At 46.9% G+C, this 21176-nt stretch overlaps 1 protein-coding gene across 1 annotated transcript in view; it reads right to left on the bottom strand.

Moving 5' to 3' along the window:
* LOC117142399 (nuclear receptor coactivator 6) overlaps window positions 1–21176 on the bottom strand; it is a 44512-nt gene that overhangs the window by 7608 nt on the left and 15728 nt on the right. Inside the window, exons 3-5 of the mRNA XM_033306345.1 lie at window positions 4017–4180; window positions 3567–3875; window positions 27–3471 (exon numbers count right to left, since the gene is read on the bottom strand). Of these exons, the coding sequence (XP_033162236.1) occupies window positions 27–3471; window positions 3567–3875; window positions 4017–4180 (3918 nt within the window). The remainder of the gene's footprint in view (window positions 1–26; window positions 3472–3566; window positions 3876–4016; window positions 4181–21176) is intronic.

Raw genomic sequence — 21176 nt, 5'->3', positions numbered from 1 at the left:
AAATACTGAGTTTTGAGTTTACTCACCTTTAACTTCTATTTTGGGAGCTGTTGAAACCTTGGGTTGCTGCTGCAGAATTTGCTGGGGTTGAGTTAGTGGCTGGGGTATGTGGATAACTTGCTGCTGCGGCTGCAGCATCGGAGTTGTCTGTTTGTTTGGATCCACGCGCGTCGGCTCATTAATGATAGTAACATTAGGCAGAGCGCCCTTGAGCAGAGCCTGCAGGATGAGCTGCGACTGATGGTCCTGGGGATTGTTCGGATCATGTCGCAGAATCAATCGCTCGCACTGCTCCGACACGGTGAGTGTGAGGCTTCCAGTGAGTTGAGGCACCAGAGCCGCAGCCGAGGCAGGGGATCCCACAGAAACCGATACATTGGCGGGCATTCCTGTCAACTGAGGTGGCAGAATTGTAGCTCCTCCGGCAGTTAACGCAGGAGTGGGCGTGGGAACCGATGGTTGGGCAGAATTGGCTGCTGGCGATGGAGGAGTAGCCTGTGGTATGGCCACTAGCTGCATTTGCCGACCATCGCTGGAGAGCTTGAAGCCAGTGGAGTCCGAAGTAATCGTAGGCGCCACCGATGGTGCCGCTGGCTGAAAGACCAACTGGGTTGATTGGGTGGTGGGCGCATGACCTCCGCTTCCTGGTGTTCCGCCCATCACTGTGGCTCCCGGTGGCAGGATCGGCATTATCTGGATCTTGTTCTCCACCGCACTGCTCACCGGCAAGGCGGATTGGTGATGATTATGAACCTGTGAGATCTGAATGTTGCCAATCTGACTGGGCACTGCTGTCGGAGTTCCGTGGGTCAGCATCAGGGTGGAATTGCTGCTGCTTGTCACTGGCGTGGGCGTGGTTAGAGTGATGGTGTTTACTGTGGTGGGTTGACTGTTGTTTAGGATGGTACTAGTGCTGCTGCTGATTGTAGTGGTAGTGCCACTGCTCGAGGAGATCATATTGCTTGCGCTGCTGGTCACGTCAGGTTTCTTGGCATTCCTTCGCACGGCGGGCTTCCTTCTTGGCTTGACAACAACTGTCGTGGACACCGGGTTCGAGGATGGGGCAGGAGTTGGCGTCACAACTGGTGCCGGCGCTACCTGCGGCTGCAATGTCATGCTAGGCAGGCTAATGTTGATGGTGGGCGTGGCAGTGGTTGCCTTTGCCGCCGCTGCTGCAGCTGCCGCCTGTTGTGCCAAATGTTGCTGCGCCTGCTTCTGAATTTCTTCTGCTGTGGGCAGCCGTGGCGTGGATAGACCAAATGGCGGCACCGCTGCCTCGGCACTTGGATCGATTTTGATGAGGATATTTGGTATTTCGGTGGCTGATTCGTTTCCCGCCGCCTGAGATCCCGTCGATGACTGGGGCTGCGGAGCGGGAATGGTCAAGGTAAAAGGCAGGCCATCGCTGCCGTTTTGGTTCGGTATGGAGATCATGATGTCGCCGCTGCTGCTCGTCGTCGCTGCTCCTGTGGGAGTCGCGTGGGCTTGAGCTGGCTCTGGTTCTGATGCTAGCCCTGTGTCTAGGCCCATTCCATAGTCCTCGTCGTCGTCATCGTCTCCAGTGATGCCGCAAAACTTCATCACATCGCCGAGATCCAGCTTTCCATTGCTACTTCGCTGGATCGTTGTTGGCGGTGGCGATGGAGACTTGGCGCGTACAGTTGGCTGTGGCGCGGGCGTGGCGGCAATGGCTATCTTTTGTGGCGTCGGGGGTCTCACTTCAGCGGGTGCTACTGTCGGAGAGGCTGCTGGAGGAGTTGGAGCTGGAGGTTGCTTCTTTTTGCGGGGTCGCGGTTTCTTCTTGGGCTCCGGGATGGTTGTCGCCTGGACAGATTGCTGGGCCTGCTGCACCTGGGACTGTGTTTGCTGCAGTTGATGCTGCAGCTGCTGAATCTGCGCCTGCTGCTGTTGTTGCTGCTGCTGCTGCAACTGAATGGTGGCCATCGCAGCCTGTTGTTGCTGCATCATGGGCACGGGCGTGGGCTGACGCAATGGCTCCGGGGTGACGGCCAGCGGCACATGTGCCGGCGAGGATTGAGTGAAAAGCTCCGTCGTGCTGCTAGCTCCTCCGCTATTCGTTCCTGGAGCCTGTGGCGCCTGAAAAGCGTTAGCTATTTGCTGGATATGCGCCCCATTCAGCTGATTCAGATTGATGGTGGCTCCACCTAAGCTCTGCTGCAGATGAGCTGGCAGTTGGGATATGGCGGTGAGGCCGTTGGGCATCTGAATTTGGGCCGCAGCCAGCTGTAAGTTCTGCAGCTGGGCGGCTACACTCTGGCCAAGGAGCTGGGTGTTCAACGTGGCCGTTGTGGCAAACGGCTGAGATCGTGGCGCCTGCGCCTGGGCCTGTGCCTGTGCTAGAGCCGCATGCAGACCCGTGAGCTGCGTGCCAGACTTGATGGCGCTCTGGAACTGACCCGCCGCCGTCTGATGGATGAGGTTCGCCTGCGAGGACACAATGAAGGTGGGCGCGGCAGCCAGCTGCATTGTCGCTCCATTGGTGCCCACTATCCGCAGCAGTTGTTGCTGTGCCGGCTGCGTTTGCAGTTGGGGTTGCCCTCGGGCATTCTGCTGGATGACCAGGGACGGTGTGGTCGTCAGCTGGGGCGTAGGTGGACGCAGTATTAGCTGCACGCCCTGCGGATTCTGCTGCACCAGCACGGGCATTTGGTTAAGGAGCAACTGTTGCGGCTGGTTGGTGGTGGCAGGTAGCAGGATCTGTTGCTGTTGTTGTTGCTGCTGTTGGGTGGGATTGTTGGCCTGGCCAGTTTGCTGCGCCGACTGCGAGATCTGTGCTCCGCCGTTCGCGCCCTTCTTCTGCTGCTGGAGCTCCTGTTGCGGCTTGGGCAGAATCTGCTGCGGTGCCTTGCCGGTCTTGCCGGTGGACATTCCCGTGACTCCGGCATTGCTAACGAATCGGTGCTGTTGCTGCTGCTGGACTGGCTGAGGCTGCTGCTGTTGCTGCTGCTGGATGGGCTGCTGTTGCTGGGGAGTGGTGGCTATGAGTTGGCCCTGCGGTCCCTGGATGAACTGGAAGACCTGCTGCGCCTGCTGCTGCTGCTGCGGCTGCTGGGAGATGGTGAACTGCTGGGGCAGCATCTGCATTTGTTGGGGCTGCGGGGTTGGAGGCTTAATCGCCGCCGCTGCAATGGCGCCGCTGGGACTCGGGATGGGACTGTCCGCTATCAGGGGACTGCTGCTCTGGTAGTGCTGGAACTGCTGGTGCTGCTGCTGCTGCCCCTTCTGACCCTTCGTCGGACCTTTGGCGCTGCTGCTGACCACACTGCCGGCCGTGGCGAACGAGGTGGGCGTGCTGATGGCGGTGGCATTGAACTGTCCATAGCCTCCGCCGCCGGCTGCCACCGCAGTCGCACTGCTGATCGATGTGGGTGCAACGGCGCTGCTGAAGATCTGGTGTCCCAGCTGTTGCTGTTGTTGCTGCTGCTGCTGGGTTGCCCGCTTTGTGCCCTTCTGCAATGGGAAAATGGTAAACAATGAATTATTAAGTGCAATTTGATATTAAGATGGTGTATCTACCTAATACTATATGTACAAGATCTACATACCTTATTGAGCTGGATATTATTCGATCCCACCAGAGTGGCATTCAGCTCGTTCCCGATGGCATTTCCGTGCAGCGCGACTCCAATTCCTACTCCGGAACTGCTCCCGGCTCCTACTCCGGTACTCAGACTGGCTCCAGTTCCTCCGGCGGCGGTGGCTATAAGGCCACCACTGGTCACGCCGATGACCGTCGTGGCAGCGGCCGGCGATTGTGATGGGCTCGGCTGGAAGACCACTGTTCCAGCATTGGGACTGCCATTGGTGAACTGGTGGATGGACTGTCTCCTGCCAGGCGTCGCCGCCTTGCGCTCCTAAAACAGAAGAATGAATTGACCAAATTTAATTTTAAATTCTACTAAATATGGGCAGTATTTCCCAAATCTGAAACCTGCTCCCCCCATCTGTTGTTAAATTTCGAGAAATTGTGCTCTTGCTCGCCAAGATCAACTTACGTGTTCCTGGGGATTGCTGTTGGCGTTTACTTGGCTGCCACCGGCTACGAGCACCACATCCTGTGGGAACGGCGAGAGCGATGGCGATGGTTGCAGACGAGGGCTAGCTGAGATCGATGGCGATGGACTGGGCGTCAGAAACGGACCCGGAGGAGACAATATTCCTGGAAACGAAACGAAACAAAGCGAAAGCGCCAGGGCGAAATTAATATTTGCTTACAAAATCAGGCACAAAGTTGACCCAGATATATACGTATATACATATACTGAGTGTGTGTAAATGTGGGCATATCTGGAGCTGCAATCGTTTTTTGGTACGTGACCAAAGTGGCAACTGTCCCCGGCTGCCCCAAGTATCTCTCGCAGATAGCACTGCCAACCGGCGGCGGCGCATCTCCCATAATTGTCCGCCATTTCGCAAAGTTGTTTACTCTACCCCTTGGCCGACCCCACTCCTGGTCCGCCTTTGTGCATACAAAAGCGAGAACTTAGCACATTTTCAAACACCAGCTGAGAGCTGGGAGCCACTCCACTCCACTCCACTCCACTTCGCTATGCTTACACACAGCGACACACGAGCCGAAGACAGATACAATTTGGCTTGGGTTTTGGGCCAGAACCAGTTTCATTTCGAGAGTTCTTTGCACTTCTTCGGCTCGAGTATCTTTCCCACTCTTCTTTTGTTCGATTTTCGGGCCTTCAGAGGTGCTGGGAGTAGTGGTCCGCTTTCGGCTTTCAAAATATTGGCCAAAGGCATGGGCAATCTGGACAGGCATTTAATTCAATTGGGAGCTCGCTTTCAGAAAAACCCGAGGCGTCGATGGGAGGGCGTGGAGCGAATCGAGCTTAGAGGGAGTTAATCCACCGGATATGGACTCCTTATGGCTTTGCCAACCTATTTGAATTTATTAAATTATTTCTTTTGTCCAGGGCGTACCGTATGGTTCAATAATTCGTTACTTTATCCACGTAAATTGTATTAAACCCTTCCTTCTCGAAGCTTCGTTTGCAGCTTCCCAGGAATAATTTGCATATATTGCCGCAGCTGGATGTCTACAAGTGAGGGAGGAACGAGGATGTATATGTGGATGTGGGAGCAGGCAGCAGATGCAAGTGAAGGGCTCCAGAAACGAGAATCAAAAGGGATATAGGTAATACTCGAACATTACCAACCTGCCAGCAAGTTGCGTTCTATAACACCCTTTTTTAAAAAATTGAAATCGAAATTTTAACTTGCTCTTCAATATATCCTTTCAAACCCTGTAACAATTCGATGATAAATGAATCATTTCATGTGAATCTTTAGCAATACTCCTAACGATGATCCAACACATAATGCATGATCCATCTGTTATAGCCTCTAAAAGAGTATGGACAGACAACGAGGAGGATAAGCGAGCATAAGCATGCATCAAAATCGACATCTTCGTCTGTTTGTCGGCAACTGAAAGGCTTTGGAGGTGGAAAAGGAAGGTGCCTTCGATGGTCGGGGATGGGGAGGAGCTGGGCTCCAGTGTTTCGAAGTCTGCTGCCGACGCAGCATCATTATCGACAGCAAAACTAAATGCAAAAGAATTTAACAAGCGCCTCCTGCATCTGCCTACAGAGCGGAGGGCACCTCCTCCTCCTCCTGTTTCTGCTCCTTGCCTTTTGAATGCTCCCCGCTGGCAGCAGTCGTTGCCATTCAATCCTCATCACAAGATGGCCAGAAGGCCGGGGGAGGGTTTGTGTTGGCCGTGATATATTCCTGGCAACGAGTAATGCGAGTCTGCTGCCTTTTGTTGTGTGTGCTCTGCTCGTTGGATGCTTGTTGCCTGGACGATGTTTGTTTGCAGCCACCAAAGGATTGGCATCGGGATTGGATACGGCACACAAGTCCAAATCAAGAGCAACAGAGCCATGCACCTCACACACACGAGTGTGTGCCCATGTGCTCAGCTTCACAACTGAATGGCGGAATCGCGGATAATCCCCTGTTCAGCTTGACTTGCCTTTGACGCTTTTGTCGCAGCATTCTCATTTCAATTATGTAATTACTTAAACATACGCATTTAAATGAGGGGAATCATCCTTTTATAGTGCCAATTAAATTGGAAATCCTATCTACGGGATTATAATTATATCTCCTTTTGGGAGATACAAAAGGCTGATTAATCCCATATTATGGGAAAGTTTGGAGGTCAGCACTTTGTAGATAACCCTATATTCAATCCCTATGAGGCCTTGAGTGATAACATGAAGTATTAACCAAAATAATTGAGTTACGCGATATCATAGTAATAGAAGCATAATCATTGTATCTGCCGCTTCCAACGGCTGTGTAATAACGGTGGCTTCGATGGCCAGCCAGCGATATCTTTGGCACGACAACTCCCTTTTCCGCAGTCTTTAATTAAACAGTTAGCAGGCGGCGGAAGCGAGAAGGCAGAGACTTCGTAATTTCACACAAAGGCAGACCACAAACGCAACTAACGGGCGGCAGAGATGGGTGGCAAGTGGGCGGAAAAAAAAGGAATGAAAGAGAAACTAAAGGATAAATTGACAAGCAGACACAGATACACACCAACCCAACTCACACACACACAGCTACAAACGACGCAGCAGACTCATAGATACGCCAAACTTTTTGCCTGGCGAACCACAGATGAGCGCACTTTTGGCTGCCGCCTGACATGGCGAAAATGGTCGAAATGGTAGTATGGATGCATGGATGGATGCTGGATGGATAGATAGATAGATGGAAACTGTGCAAGCTGGGCGGACTAACGTGGCGGGGGGTGGACTCCCAACTCCCAACACCCGACTGCCTGACGGCCATTTACTTGAGTGTCTGGGCGCAAAACAGAGGCAGCAGCAATGGCAACATCAACGTTCTAAGGACGGCTTTTGAGGAAGAACTACACTGGGCGAAATAGCTAGGGCAGTTCATAGGATCATCTCAGGATGGATCTATGGTTTATTATTAGACTTAATCCATCTTATTCTTTGTCATTGTATCGCTCCAAGTAACTTACGAAGATGAACTACATACTCAAATGAGAAAATACTTCAATCTAGCCTTATTTCTTACTCCCCTTTCTTTCAGTGCATCTAGATTCTCAGCCAGAGCCGCGTAATATTTTGCATTTTGTGCCGGGGCAGAACCAAGCGGCTGTTGGTCGCGACTCGTCGCGAGATGAATCCTATTTACAAGGCACAATTCTGACTGAGTGCACACACACTCGGCGAGGGGGATTCGGGGAATGGGAGTGGGGTCCTCAATGGGGCGGGGGTGGGGCACGAGGAGAAGGGGTTCGGGCCAGGAGGCAGCTTGTCAAAGTCAGTAAAATTTTAGTCGCTTTGAACGACAGACGTAACTGCAGCACAAGTACAAGAAAAGCGGAGTGGAGGAAGGCAGCTGGAAAAAACGGTGAACTGAAAGGTAGTGGCAAAGTGTTTCAGCTGTTTTCCCTCTGTGCAACTGTAGTGGCACGACCCCCATTTGCCCCTCCACTTCCCGCAAGGAAAATATATTTTCTAGTGCGCCTTGGAGGCAATTCGGGTTGTTAAGCTGCCTTTGCTAGTAGCAAAGCAAAGAGCCAGATCTAATTGATTAAAATGTGTACAACAAAAAGGGTAACTGGCAAACTAATAGGGTATTGCTTCACTAGATATACTATTTAAATGGAAAAATCACATTTATAACACCCGAAAAGCAAATGGAATATTTATATTTTAATGGCCACTCTGGACACCACTAATTCACAAACACCAAGCATTATATATAGAATATTAATAGGTTTTTCTTTCCTCGCTGTATGCTAATTTTTAACAAACATTTAACCCAATCAATAAACATAATTTCCGAGTATTTAGCACACATAAGCTGAATCAGCCAAGCATAAATCACTGGAGAAACAAGAAATTCCCAATGAAAATGAGTCGCATTGGCGAACTTTTTGCCAAATCATGCGTTAATGGGATTTATTCGCATTATAACCCGGCGGAGTCACCAGATCCGAGCACTCAGCTTCCACTCCAACCCCAATGTACCATACAATTTTTTTCGCTCCAGTAAATTTCATTTCACCGAGCTATGGCGAATGAAAAAGAAGTATATTTATATTCGGAGCTCAGACTGCGACTATGAGTCCGGTGTGTCTCCGACTCCAACTCCGAATCCTCGCGTCTCGCAGGACACTTTGGAGGCACCTCCTCCTTGGTCCCGGCTGGAGCAGAAGTAGGAAAGCCACCTTATGCTTTCGCATATTTTATGTGGCGGTAAGTGTGTGCCTGTGCTCGTGTCTGTATCTCAGTCTTTGTTGTTTCATTTATTCGGTTGACTGGCATGACCTCAGTACGGCGACTCCTTTCCACCGTGTGCCACCCCAATCCCGGCGAGCCCGCTCCATTGCTGCCCCTGCCACAACAACGATTGCTAAGTAGAAGCTGCAGCAAGAGGCGCCGCCATCGTCGTTTTGAAATTTTCATCCTGCGACTCTTTAGCAATTGTTGGGCTTCTTACTTTTACCCTTCTGGAGGACATTAAGCCTTCAGTCGGAGGTCTTGGACACAGCGGGGCATTCCTTTTAAACGCATTGAAATTATGCACTCTCGACTAAGCCCAAGATGGTTATTAATAAGAATAATTGCAGGACAACCAAAAAGAGGTTCCATGAACTTTGGGTAGAAATCTGAATAGTAAAGATTTTAAGGATAAAGTGACAACCTTAACTTTTTTACCTGTTCTTCGATAAAATCTTGTGAATGAAACTACAAAAGCATTAATCCTGCCAAAGTGCCTCCCGATCAAGGGATACCCAAAATCACACGCAATTATTTCCAGACGATAATGACCTTGTATTTTCCTTTCGTCAATACAAGGGTATTTCACATATCGGTCTTGCAATCTATTGTTTTCGTTGTGTTGTTGCTGATTCAGCTTGTGGATGGCTGATTTCGCTGCCACAACTTCTCCTACTGAGTTTATTTTTATTTTTTCTGCTCCTGGTTCCCTGCATCTGCCTCTCGGCTCGTTCTATTGTCACATTTTGTAACAATGGCAGCCGTGCGCGCGATTCGGACTCAGAAAAAGGAGCCGAGTGAGCGACTGCAGGAGCAACATCATCATCGCCACCATGCTGATCATCATCATCGTGGAAAAAACAGCAGCAACAACCAGAAGGAGCAAGAGAAGGAGCAGAGGAGAGGAGGAGTTAGGTGGTCCATCCGAATGGAGAACGGCTGAGGACTACTCGCTTTAGCCCCGCCGTATGAACTGTTGATGGTGTTATGGCGATATGTCGCCGACTACGGACTCGCCATCCTCGGGACTCCCAGGCTCCTCGCCTCCTCCTCCATTAGTCGCACGCGTTTATAAGTAGAAGCATAAAAAAATGTTTGTGCAGAGTAGGAAGGAAAAACAATGCTCTGGCAGGACAGGATGAGAATAAGACAAGCCATGCTGCAAATACACAATGAAAAAGATCCTAACAATGGGCATTTGGAAATTGAAGGCGCTTTTTATTTCATCTCAAGGTCCAGAGGGTTAAATCGGTACTATTCTCTACGAGAAAGCAATGCGAAATTGGGGGAAAAATAATTTAATTGGCGGCAAAATTAAGTTTATGACAGTTCCCCATCCATAAGAAATAGTATTGAATTCAATTCAAGCACCTACAGTTTTATTTTCCGTGTATAGGGAGGACACTGTGACAAATGCAGGAATGGGTGGGTCTGTGGGGATTGGCTGGCCGTCTCCTAGTGGAGCGGATGAAAATGAAATAAAAATCGATAAGTAGAGGCACGTTTGAGTGCCCACCACCCGGCTCACGTACACACGAGGTGGATGTGGCTGTGGATGAGGCTGATGGACAGACGATGTGATTCCGCTAGATGCCTCGTGTGTATACTTTGTGTATTGTTTGGCAAATTCCTGGAAACGTGCTACTCCCCAGCTACTCCTCCTATATTGTATCGCTCCTACTCGGGAGTTATATATACTCGCATTTTGTGTTATTTTCCATGTCTGCCCTCTTTCAAACTCACCCTATTTTGCTCAATTAGATGTCATTTAATGCTTGATAATTCGCCTAATGACAGGAACAACAACATTTTCCCGACTGCAATTTAAATTGCGTCTGGCCAAAAGTAAAGGTCAAGTTTCGAATTATTTTTCAAAGTCTTTTGTGTCTTTGTGAGAGAGCAGCCAAATTGAAAATTAATTATAGATGCGCCATTTAAACTGCGGTGAATAGGTTTTTACCAAAACCTTTCATCTTCGCCCATAAATAATTAAGTTGCTCAGGGTGTATTCCGCAGCATAACACCAAACCATTAACTTAATGCTTTCACTACATTATCTTTATCAAAGAATAACGTTCCTCAACCTATCCAAGTTAAAAACAAACTGTCAAATTAGTTGTCAAACCGTCTGCCAATGACTTAATTCAATAAAAGTGCGCAAGAGTCAACGACAGACAATACAAAAGCTGTGAAAATACGCTCAATTGACGACGCTCCAAGTGACTGCCAAGGCTTCAATTAGTTAAATGGAGTTGTTATCGCCTAAATTGATCCACAATTCAACCTATGGCCATAGTGCCACAATTGCGGATAATGCAGCCGGGCATTAAATATTTATTTAATGACAGCCAAGTGATAAAACCGAGTGACAGAATCAATCGATGCCAGTGCTCACATATCGATTAGGCGACGTAGGGTCCAATTGGGCCACCAAGTTATCATGGATCATGGGTTACGGAGCCAAGGTAACCGCCGTTAGTCAAACCAGTTACCCGTTCTGCGGGTAAAAAGTTGTAAATTAATTGTTCCCACCATTGAACAGGTTTTCCTCCGAGTAAGTTATCCGCCAAAATCATTAACACATCTTGCGGAATCGTTGGCTGGCTTTGCCACCACTTTGTGTGGTTGTCGTGGTTTGGCGGGCGTTTGCTGTGGTTAAAGCCACAGCTCTGATGTCAGGACCTCCCCGACTCGTCAAAGCAAAGTCAAACCGCAGCTTATAAGCGGTTTGCCGGCTGCTTGTGTGGCTATGGCCAATTGAAAATGCATTATTCAGGTCTCAAATGAACAATTCCGGCAACTGTTCCTGCCACCGTAAAACCAAATCGCACTGCTTACAGCACACATTCCTCATGTTCGAGCCCCGCCGACTCACATGTCATCCGATTTCGTTGTGTCCCAAATAAAGGCAATCCGGGCAATCTCAAACCGTCTTATAGCCGCAGTCATAGCCACGGCAACAAAGCCAACACACGCACCCCCAGGCGAGGGCAAATGTATCTAATGGATACCAGGACAGGCCAGACAGCTGCAGGCAGGCACTTATCCAGGTACAGTGGGGCCTCGATGAAGAGATTTCTTAAGCAACCTTGCTTTACTTAACGTTGCTTTTCCAACAGAATTCTTTTACTATTTAGTTGAATAACCCGAATTTGGATTGGGATTTTATTCATATTCGACGGAATTCGTTGACTCTGGTAACTAAATTTGTTAATGAATCCTCTTCTTTATTTTGACTCCCCTACAGCAAGGATTAATTGGAATTCTAACCATAAATCCTGTGATACACCCACACCTAACGCTCCAATTAGCGCGCGACCACTGTGGCCCAGAGTATCTAATGGTTACCTATTGGCCGGGCCAAGGCGAAGGGCCACCGAAACAGCCAAGAAAAGGTGCCACCACAATCTGTGTATCCGCATCTGTATCGGTATTTTTCCCTGCCAGTCTGCTTGTGTGGGTGACGAGTACATCAAAATGTGTTTAGATGTATTGTGTGTGTGTGTGTGAGTGAGTGCCCACCAGCGAAGAAGAAACAAAAAAATTGTATCTATATCCTATTTGCTGGGGGTTAAAAGGGGGGTATATGACGATGGTTTTTATAGGGTCACACGAGCGAGCATTTCTTCACAAATTGACGTTGTTCTTGTTGCCGCTGATGTTCTCTGTTGCTTGATGCCTGTGTAAGTGTAAGTGTGTGTATCTGTGTGTTTTGTTATATTGACGTATCTGAGCCTCAAGACGTGCGCTTTACACTTCTGCGCCCCAAAATGCCCAACAATAACAACATAGAAAAGAAAAAAAAAAACGCTACAGTTTGAAATTACAAACCGAAACGCGCAGGTCTAATAGTCATTTATATTTATGATATCAATGTGGGAAGTAAATAAGATGAATCAATTGCTGTCCATTGAGTATTTCAATTTAATAAATATTGTTTTGATACGACACTATAAAATGCAAATGCCTAAGCACATAAGCACATGAGCACATTAATGATCTGACTTAATGATAATGTCATGCAAGTAGTTTAATTGTGTCACATTCAATTTTCTTTAAGTGCATCAGGAGGCCAAACATCATTTGCACGCGTGCTCTTTCCGCTCTTTCCGCTCGAGAAAAGTGAGAGAGCGAGGGGCGGTGGGGGCCAAGGGGGCGGGGTTATGGCCCAGAGGCATCTTCGAGATACTCACTAAATATTTGCGGATAAATGGTGAAAATTTTGACTGCTTTTGCACTAGATTTGGTTGCGATTTACGCCTCTGTTGTTTTTGGCCCATTAAATGTCAGGAGTAAAATTGGATTCTCTTCCCACTCTCCTTTCCTCACTTCCGTTTTACGGTTTGTTTTGCTTTTAGCCTTTCACTGCACTGACGATGCGAGATGATGCACTTCACTTCACGTTTTGGCCTGGGTTCAATAAATTGCATTTGCATTTGCATTTACATTTGGCATGGTGTGCATGTGACACACAGAAGTAACGGTTACGGCGGCAGGACAACAAGGACTACGACCACGGATACGGCCACATTCATCGCGAGCCCGGCACGTACGTGAGACTAGAAGCCCGACTCATTGCACTCGACATTTTTATATCCCGATGCGAATACGATATCCTGCCACTGCCACTAGCATTTGCTCTCCTCCAATTCAATACGCTGCCACGCTGCGCTCTTCGCGTCCTCCGCCACCTTGTTGCTGTTGTTGTTTCGCGCGCGAAGGCAAGAATGAGAATGAGAAAGAGAACGAAGAGTCTCCGACTCGAGACCGAAAAGGAAAAAAACAGAAAAACACAACAGAGCGCGCTGTGGTCACACTGGAAAAATACCATAATAATGGAAGAGCGGGAGAGAGCGAGAGTGCAGAAAAATCGAAACCGTGGGTGGAGGGACCAAGGAGCAGCCGTTGGGGGTGGGGCAGCGCCTTTTGCAAGACGTGTGCGGTGCACCAAACACGTAAAAACACTTAGGCATCCCAGCGACATTAGGCCCCCGGAGAGTGTGAGAGGGAAGAGAGAGCGCCAGAGCGGAACGAAATGCAAAGGACCAGGACCAAAGACGGCGTTGCCAGATACAAGAGGCTGAGCTGGCTACTCATGATAACAGGTGGTAGCACTGTTTGAGTGATAAGGGTCATGCAAATATGCATTAGACAACAATCAATCAGGAAATTAGCTTGTACTATTAGCCATAGTACAAAAGGTCTTCGTGGAGTTCTTGCATCCTGAACAGAGCTATTAGTAAAGGATTTTTATAGTAGCCTATAAACTAAAACCTTTTTTGTAGCTTATCACCTTCCCTAAAATATCTTTAAAAAAATTCGCCTAAGCGTGTTCTTTACAAACCGATCATTTTGAAAAAAACTCCCCGTCGTTGCAATCTCCTTAAATGCTCTTTTTCTTTCCTACATCTTCAAAGGTTCAACAACATTAACAGCGCCACCTGGCGGTTAGTTTTCGCGCTATGCGTTATGAGCCGTAATCATCAAATAAAACGGTAAGCCGACAAAAAGTGGAAATAAAACTACTTAATCTCACTCTCTCAGCACGTGAGACCCAAAAGAGAGCGCTAGATTTTGGGGCTCTCTCACGTCACGCGCAGCCACCACCAAAACAATAACAACAAATAACGGTAACGACACGGAGCACATCAAAAAGCAACCCTCGAATTTGTGTACAGCAATAACAAAAACAAGCGGCGCTCCGCAGCTCGTGAATCAAAATATGGATATGGATTATAATGCGAGAGTAAAAATGGGGCACCACACACACACACGCACACACACGGCGTATAGACATCGAGCGATATAATCGACAAAAAGGATGAAATATTACACGTTTCTCTTGCGGACATTTTTGCTTTTCCGCCGTCTTGGGTTCAAAAAGGTTTATGGCCAATTTTACAGTTGCCGACAGCAATTTGCATTCACAAACACACGGGCACAAAGGCAAATCAATTGGCAGAAACCTGTTACAAAGGCCGGAAAGAAGAAGAAAATGAAGCAGGCTGTCTAGCCATCTCACTCCCACACCCACGCACTGCATTCGACGCGGTGTACACACAACACGCAACACAATTGAGTGGCATTCAATCACAACACAATTAGCATGCATGTGTTGGTTGCTTGTGGTCAAAACTCTCACGCACTGGATAATCCAGATAAAGTATCTCAATAAAGTCAATAAATAGCCGGCGTGAAGTAGAAAAACGCAAAAGCAATACCAAAGAAAAACAAACACATTTTTCTATAGACGAAAATTCGGGGGTTTTTTCTAGTCATGGATGATGGGGCAAAAAGTATTGATGACAATGCAACTTACTAAGGTGCCCAGGTCTAGAACTAATTTATTGACTAACAAAAATATTATCTTAAATATATATTTCTCTCTCCCACTCTATTCCCTTTTATAGTCTTGAGATTTAAATTAAATTCTATCGTAGTTTATAAAAACTAAAAAAAAGAAGTTCCCACTCATAAACATTCCAAAGAGTTATGGCTGAGTGTTTGGTTTGCAATCGATAAGCAATTTTCGGAATCTGAATGAGCCATGTTTGTATTTCCTACGAATGCCATGGACAAACAATGGACTAAAATGGAGGAGCCAAATGTAGTTCGTCCTGGTCCACATAATCCTCGCAGCCCGGCAGCATTCAAGTAGGTATGAAACTAGCCAAACTGGAGCAGGAATATCTGCCAGGTGCCGAACCGTTTTGAGCTTGTTATTTTTGCATATCTATCCGGCAACAGGAATGTAATTGAGTTAATAACAGACGAGCGAAATGCCCGGGAATCAGTGGAAACCAATCTCCCTCTTTTTTTTTTAGCTGCCTTTTGTTGATTTTGGCTTTTGGCAGCAGTTTTGCATTCATTTACCGAAAATACTTTTAGCCGGCTGCGTGTGCAGTGTGTTTTGGCAACACAAATTTGTCTGGAGGGGAAGAGATGCAATGTTTATTGAATTGAAATGGTTAAAACATATCTAAAATCGATTTTTCCATAACGAGGTAATTCGACAGCAAAATAGCAGCGCAATGCATTATTTAATTCGCATATAATTGTGCAGCTTGTTTATGTCAGTTAACATAAATCTCTGTTATTTCAACTATTTGACTATTGTAAAAATATTGCTGCTAATCATTAAGAGTTTTAGGTTACATATTTTTGATCAATTATTTTTACCATCCCCTGATTGCATTTCCAGATATTTCCAGATATCATTTGATTGTAATTAAGCGACTTATTTACCTGAAACGACAAAAAGATAGGAAAATGTTGATTAGCACGGTGAATAGGCTATAATAAACTTGTACTTTAATTAACAGATTTCCAAACCTATGGCGGTTTATTTATGCTTTTCGTGTTAATCAAATCATTAGGGTGATATAACGAGGAGTAAGGAATGGATCGGATTTCACATTCTACAAGTTTTTAGCTAATGATGATAAAAATTATTACGATCATAATAATAGCCCACATACGCATCATTTGTGGTGTCCACTTAATAGAAACACCACATTATCAGATCCCATGTTAATCGCACAATTAAGTCCGCTAAAACTGCATCGAAATCCAGATTGAGATTCGTTCTGATTTGCCTGCCTCGATTGTGAACACAAATGGCTGTGAAATTGAGATTTCCTACTTAAGCGCAATTAAAATTAACTTCAAATGAAATCGTTAAAATTGACGGGCATTAGGGGAATGGCCGCGCAAACGGGAGCAGTTCTCAGTTGACCGGCAAAACTCCATCCCGGCATCGTCATAAAGGCAGGGGTCTCTGTTCTTCTGGTTTGTGGCACCGCCGAGATCCCGGCTCCGAACTCCGAGCTCACAGCTCCGAGATTCCCGCCCAGACAGCCCCTCGTTATTGCCCTCCAGAACCACCCTACTTCTTCATCTGCTGGGCGGCGTTGAATGCGCCGCAATCAATTTGTCGACTAATTGACATACATCAGAGCAGTGAAGTGTGCTTTAAGCGCAATGAGAAATTATATTTATAGCCGGGCATCGTTCTTTTCCTGTTCTACGGCCCCCCGCCGATTTGCCCGACTATATCCGACTTTGGTTGGGTTAAGACTGGGCGAGAGCTGCAGGGCAGCTGATGGAATCAGAACGCAAACACTCCACTAAAGTGGGCATCGAAGGAAGGGAGGTGATGGCAGGGATGTGTCGAGGTCACAGGGCAGAACAAATCAAAAGTTAACTACAAACTACCCATAAATCATGCTCATAACTTCCCATCACGTTCGATGGGAAACAGTTCAATTGGGTGGACCTACAACGTCTGTGATTATTTCCCGAGAAATTGTTCTCACACACTCATCTAGTCATTGCTTGTAAGTTAAGTCATAAACAGACAAACCTGCAATCGATTAGAAATCTGCGAATCAAAATCTATTATAATCTACACACACCCATCGCAATTTATCGCAATTCATGACGTCTCTCACTTGGTAAGTTTCCCTGTTCAACACTGTTCGCATTGATCGCTTACATCATGAATGATTCGTAATGAAGTTCCTCGGCGTTTTGATGTCTCAAAATCAAATTAACGACTTGGGCTGAGTGGAATGGGGCTATTAATAGCGGTTGTCAGTTGATGTACTAATTTTTCAGTGAGCCGCACATCCCATTGCCATTTCGATTCAGATTCGGATTCCCACTTCCCCCATCGCGTTGCCACCTCCTCCCCAGGCAATCCCCTTTGAATTCCCCGAGCTGTCTGTTTGTCACTCAACATATGGCGGGGATAATTAGTTTGCCTTCGGTGGCAGCTCCCAGAGCATCCGAATTGTAAGCATCTCTCGTTCCGTTCCGTTCCATCTCGCATCTCTATCTGTGCTATCCGCCGCAGTCACATCCGTATCTGCATTTGTATCTGTATCTCTGGCTGTACGTGTGTACTTGTATCTCGCTCTCCATCGCTCCAGCTATCTTCGAGATGTGGGCACAATTGCATTTTGTTTCACATTTCCACAATCGCAGCGCTCGTCTGCAGCTGTCTACATTAATTAATTCCTTTGAATGCATACACAAAAGCATACAAACGCACCCACAATCCGACTATCTATCCACATGCTGCTCTCTCTTTCGCTGGCGCTATTCCCGTCTCTTTCGCCTCGGCACTCGACACATCGAGTCTGGTTTGTGTGTACATATGTAAGTACTTCGGTCCGTTCGTTGTTTATTCGTTTTATGTTGTGTAATATATCAAATTGGAGTAGAGATGATGGCGCGCAATGCGAGATGCATTTAATAAATATGCAGATGCACAGATGCACCCACGAAAAACAACAGGGCAGCGACCAGGTAGGCTGGGGATTATTCCATTGACATTCAGGCGAGCATTGCGATCTCATTTCCCACTCCCCAATCCGATTTGGCCCCACGTCCCCATTATCTGGCCGGTCTCCAGATTGACATGACGTGTGTGCGTATTCATATTTCGTGAGTAGCGCCCAGATCAGTTGTGACAACTCTAGCGATAGCTAAATGCCAATAAATTAAGTTCTCAAACCTATAGCTACATTTGCATCAGTTTTAATTAATTGAAGATACCAGTTTCAGCTCCACCGAGCACTCACAATTTCTCGCTGTGCAGCCATATCGTTTAACGTTTCCACCGCAATTAAGATTCCAGCGGCAACTTTGGTTTGTTTTTAATGCTGATTTATTTATGCTCAGTTACGTGTATTTCAGCCACACAGAGCCCTTCAAAGCATCATTATACACGTAGACTGATGAAGTGCCCGCTGCCGGGAGGATGACTAGAACCTGGCCGGATCAGACAGGTGAGGAGCAGGGCGGGGGCACCAACTGGAGACGGGAACAGGAATCGGATCCCCACTCCCGCTACCGCTCCCTCCGCTGGTTTCGCGTTTCATCTTCGAGCACCTGCCATGCAATAACCTGACACTTGAGACCGAAACAGAAACAGAACAGAAACATATTTTCCGTTTCACACTCTCTGGCTCACCTGAGCTCACCTTTGCCTTTGCCTTTATGTGCCTTCCTGCGGTGTGATTATCATCCTCCCGCTCCACTTTGCCGCCAAAGTCCCCTGTTTTGATTATGCTGATTGCAACAAATGTTATGGCCATTTTCGTTTCGTTTTGGTGGCTGGCTGGCTTGGCTGCGGCAGCTCTGGCTTCATTTTCAGCTTCGCCTGCGTCGTCGTTTGGCTTAAACATTTGTTTGCACTTGACATTAGCAAAGTCATAACACAAATTTCCTGCCTTGCACAGCAAGAGCAACAACAACAACAACAACAACGGGGGCAACAACCATAATAAAGCCAAAAGAACACATTGAAGCGGCTTAACAAATTGCTGTCCCAGCACTTCCCATTAGTGCTGTCACTTTGGCCATAATTTACATACCCAATTTAATTTTGAGCTTGAGAAAGATAACGAATAATATTTGCTTTAAAAGTTCAGGCCATATTAATTGGGTAAAGATCAAAACCAGGAAAGCAAATATATTACTCTGATTTATCATATAACATTTGTAGAGAGGTCTAGTTTTCATAATTCCTGACCGTCCGTTTAAAATGTCATAATTTTAATGGGATATTATATCGCACTTGCTAAATGGAAAATCTAGCTATTTTACGGCCTAGTTATATCGCCAACACCATGGTTAAAAGCACTTTAGACTGGTTTGCCCAGGGGGAGGGCTGGGCAGGTGGAAGGACAAGTGAGGCGTTCAGTGAACAGACATCCACAACAAAACGGTAAAATTGTCATTTACAAAAGCCAACGCGTGCACAGGTAAAACTGTCGTAAAAAATACAAGAGCAGAAGCAAAAAGTCGAAGGCAGGGGCCGCAATAAATATAAAAAACAACCTACCGGCTTTCAAACGCCCGTCGCACGTGAAAGTCAACGAACTGGAACACCCCTGCTGGAGCACGGAGCACGGAGCACCGGGTAACCCCCTTTGGAAGCCATCCCCCCCATCACATCGCATCACCTGACCTGACCGCCGACTGTTGACGCTGTCTGTCTGCCAACTCTTGGCAGTCACCGCAATGCGAGGCATCGCAAACGTACAAAATAGAAGGTCTAAGTTGCATGGACAACAGGTCCGGTCCAGCGGGAAACGCTATTATCCATGACCACTGATCCCTCCCCTTCCTTCTTCAGAGACCGCTCCACACACTGCCGTTAATTCGTTATTGTCGCAAATGTATCCCCGAAATGGGCAGTCAATACAGTGCGGGCGTATAATCAACTTGAGATACTTTTGTAGCCAGGAGATCAAGTATCCGCCTAGGGGAGCGTGTAATTCGGCCAATTGAATTCGTGTTTCCCAGCTTTTTATGACCCTCCAACGAACAAAAACGTAAAAAATAGCCTGTGGGGTGCATAAAAAAAAGGTTTAAGGGTTTACAATCTGCAATCTGGGAATTCAATTGCCAATGTCGGGATAACATTTAAGGAAATTTCATTTTATTTTGGATATTCCGGTTGACCGATCTGGATTTGATATTTGACGTGGGTAAAGGGTAAAGGGATTCATGAAAATGGTAATAAGTGAGATTTTAAAGTCTTTTTTAATGTTCTATAAGTACTTAAATAACAATAATATCCTGGTTCGCGCTTTTTTTTAAATTTTATATTTAATATGAATTTCCCACTCGGTGCTACGACTAGAAAGGCACTTTAAAAAACCATTTGAAAACCAGGCCATCCCATAAGCAACCCCCGATTATGTTCGCTCCGCTAGAAAAGAAGAAAAAGAATTTAACCGACAATTTTATTTTGATTTCGTTACCCGATTCTTTTGGCCAGATTGGCCCGGCCCAGCGACGTGTACGCTTTATGGCCAATACGTGTTTAGCCCGACAATGAACAATGAATTTGTTCCGTCTGTGCTTCAGTTACGATTCTGGCCATTTTGCTGCTCCTTCGGCCCGGCCTGGCCCCCATCCATTTAGTATTACCAAATGGACAGCTATCGAAAACCTTAGAGGGGGACGGTAGCAATGCAATGATTCAGACAGCCCTTTTCAGCAATCATTCACTCAATTGATGGATTCAAATATGCACGGCGCGACATCAAAGACCACCACCGAAATGGGGGATCAAAAGGTCAGGGGGCCGGTGATAGCTGGATCCAGGGTGCTGGCTCTAATGGTTGTTGGTTAGAATTTATGCTTCGAGCACAGCGAGCCGTGTAATTAGATTGTCACACTGAAGTGGCCGCCGTCCTCAGCCGTTGTCATTTCATTTTCGCCGGATCTATTAAGTCCGCTCGACTGAATCACTCCTTTTTCGTGCCCTTTGGAAAAGGGTAGATGCTCTTTAGTTACAGTTCTAGAAAATCAACTTTCAGCACTATTGTATTGCTTACAATGCTCATTTGATGTTTAGAGATGGATATCACTACTACAATCGTTCGACATATATCTTGAGGGTATGTAAACGCCGGTTTCAAGCGGTGTTCTTATTTCCTGCTTTTTTTTTTTTATCCCTCTGTTTAATTTCCCACAAAACTCGGCGAAACAAAAACACATTGATTCTTTATGCCGCGTGCGCCGAGTTATATTTGGTTTCAGTAATTCGAGCCGCCGCGCAAGTGTCATATGCCGGAGCGTTCGGTGTAGGGGATAATCACCGCCTGGTTATTAATTAAATGAGCTCTCGAAAATAAACGCAAATAATTTGAATTCTCCTCTCGCCGGCAAACACAACAGCCGCAGACAGCACAGCACGCGAACACAAAGGACGAGCTGGGGAAATGGAGGCTGGACTGTCAAAGGACCCCGGTCCATTCATCTGTGTGTGTGTGTGTGTGTGTATCTGCGGTCTGACAAGGAGTAATTGCAAATTGCAATATGACAAACGCACAAGGATGCTCGGCAGTGGGCAGTTGC

Source organism: Drosophila mauritiana, chromosome 3R (genome assembly GCF_004382145.1).
Source record: "Drosophila mauritiana strain mau12 chromosome 3R, ASM438214v1, whole genome shotgun sequence".
Lineage (NCBI taxonomy): Eukaryota > Metazoa > Arthropoda > Insecta > Diptera > Drosophilidae > Drosophila > Drosophila mauritiana.
The sequence above is the reverse complement of the archived record's forward strand: the minus strand, read 5'-3'. Positions and strand labels throughout refer to the sequence as shown.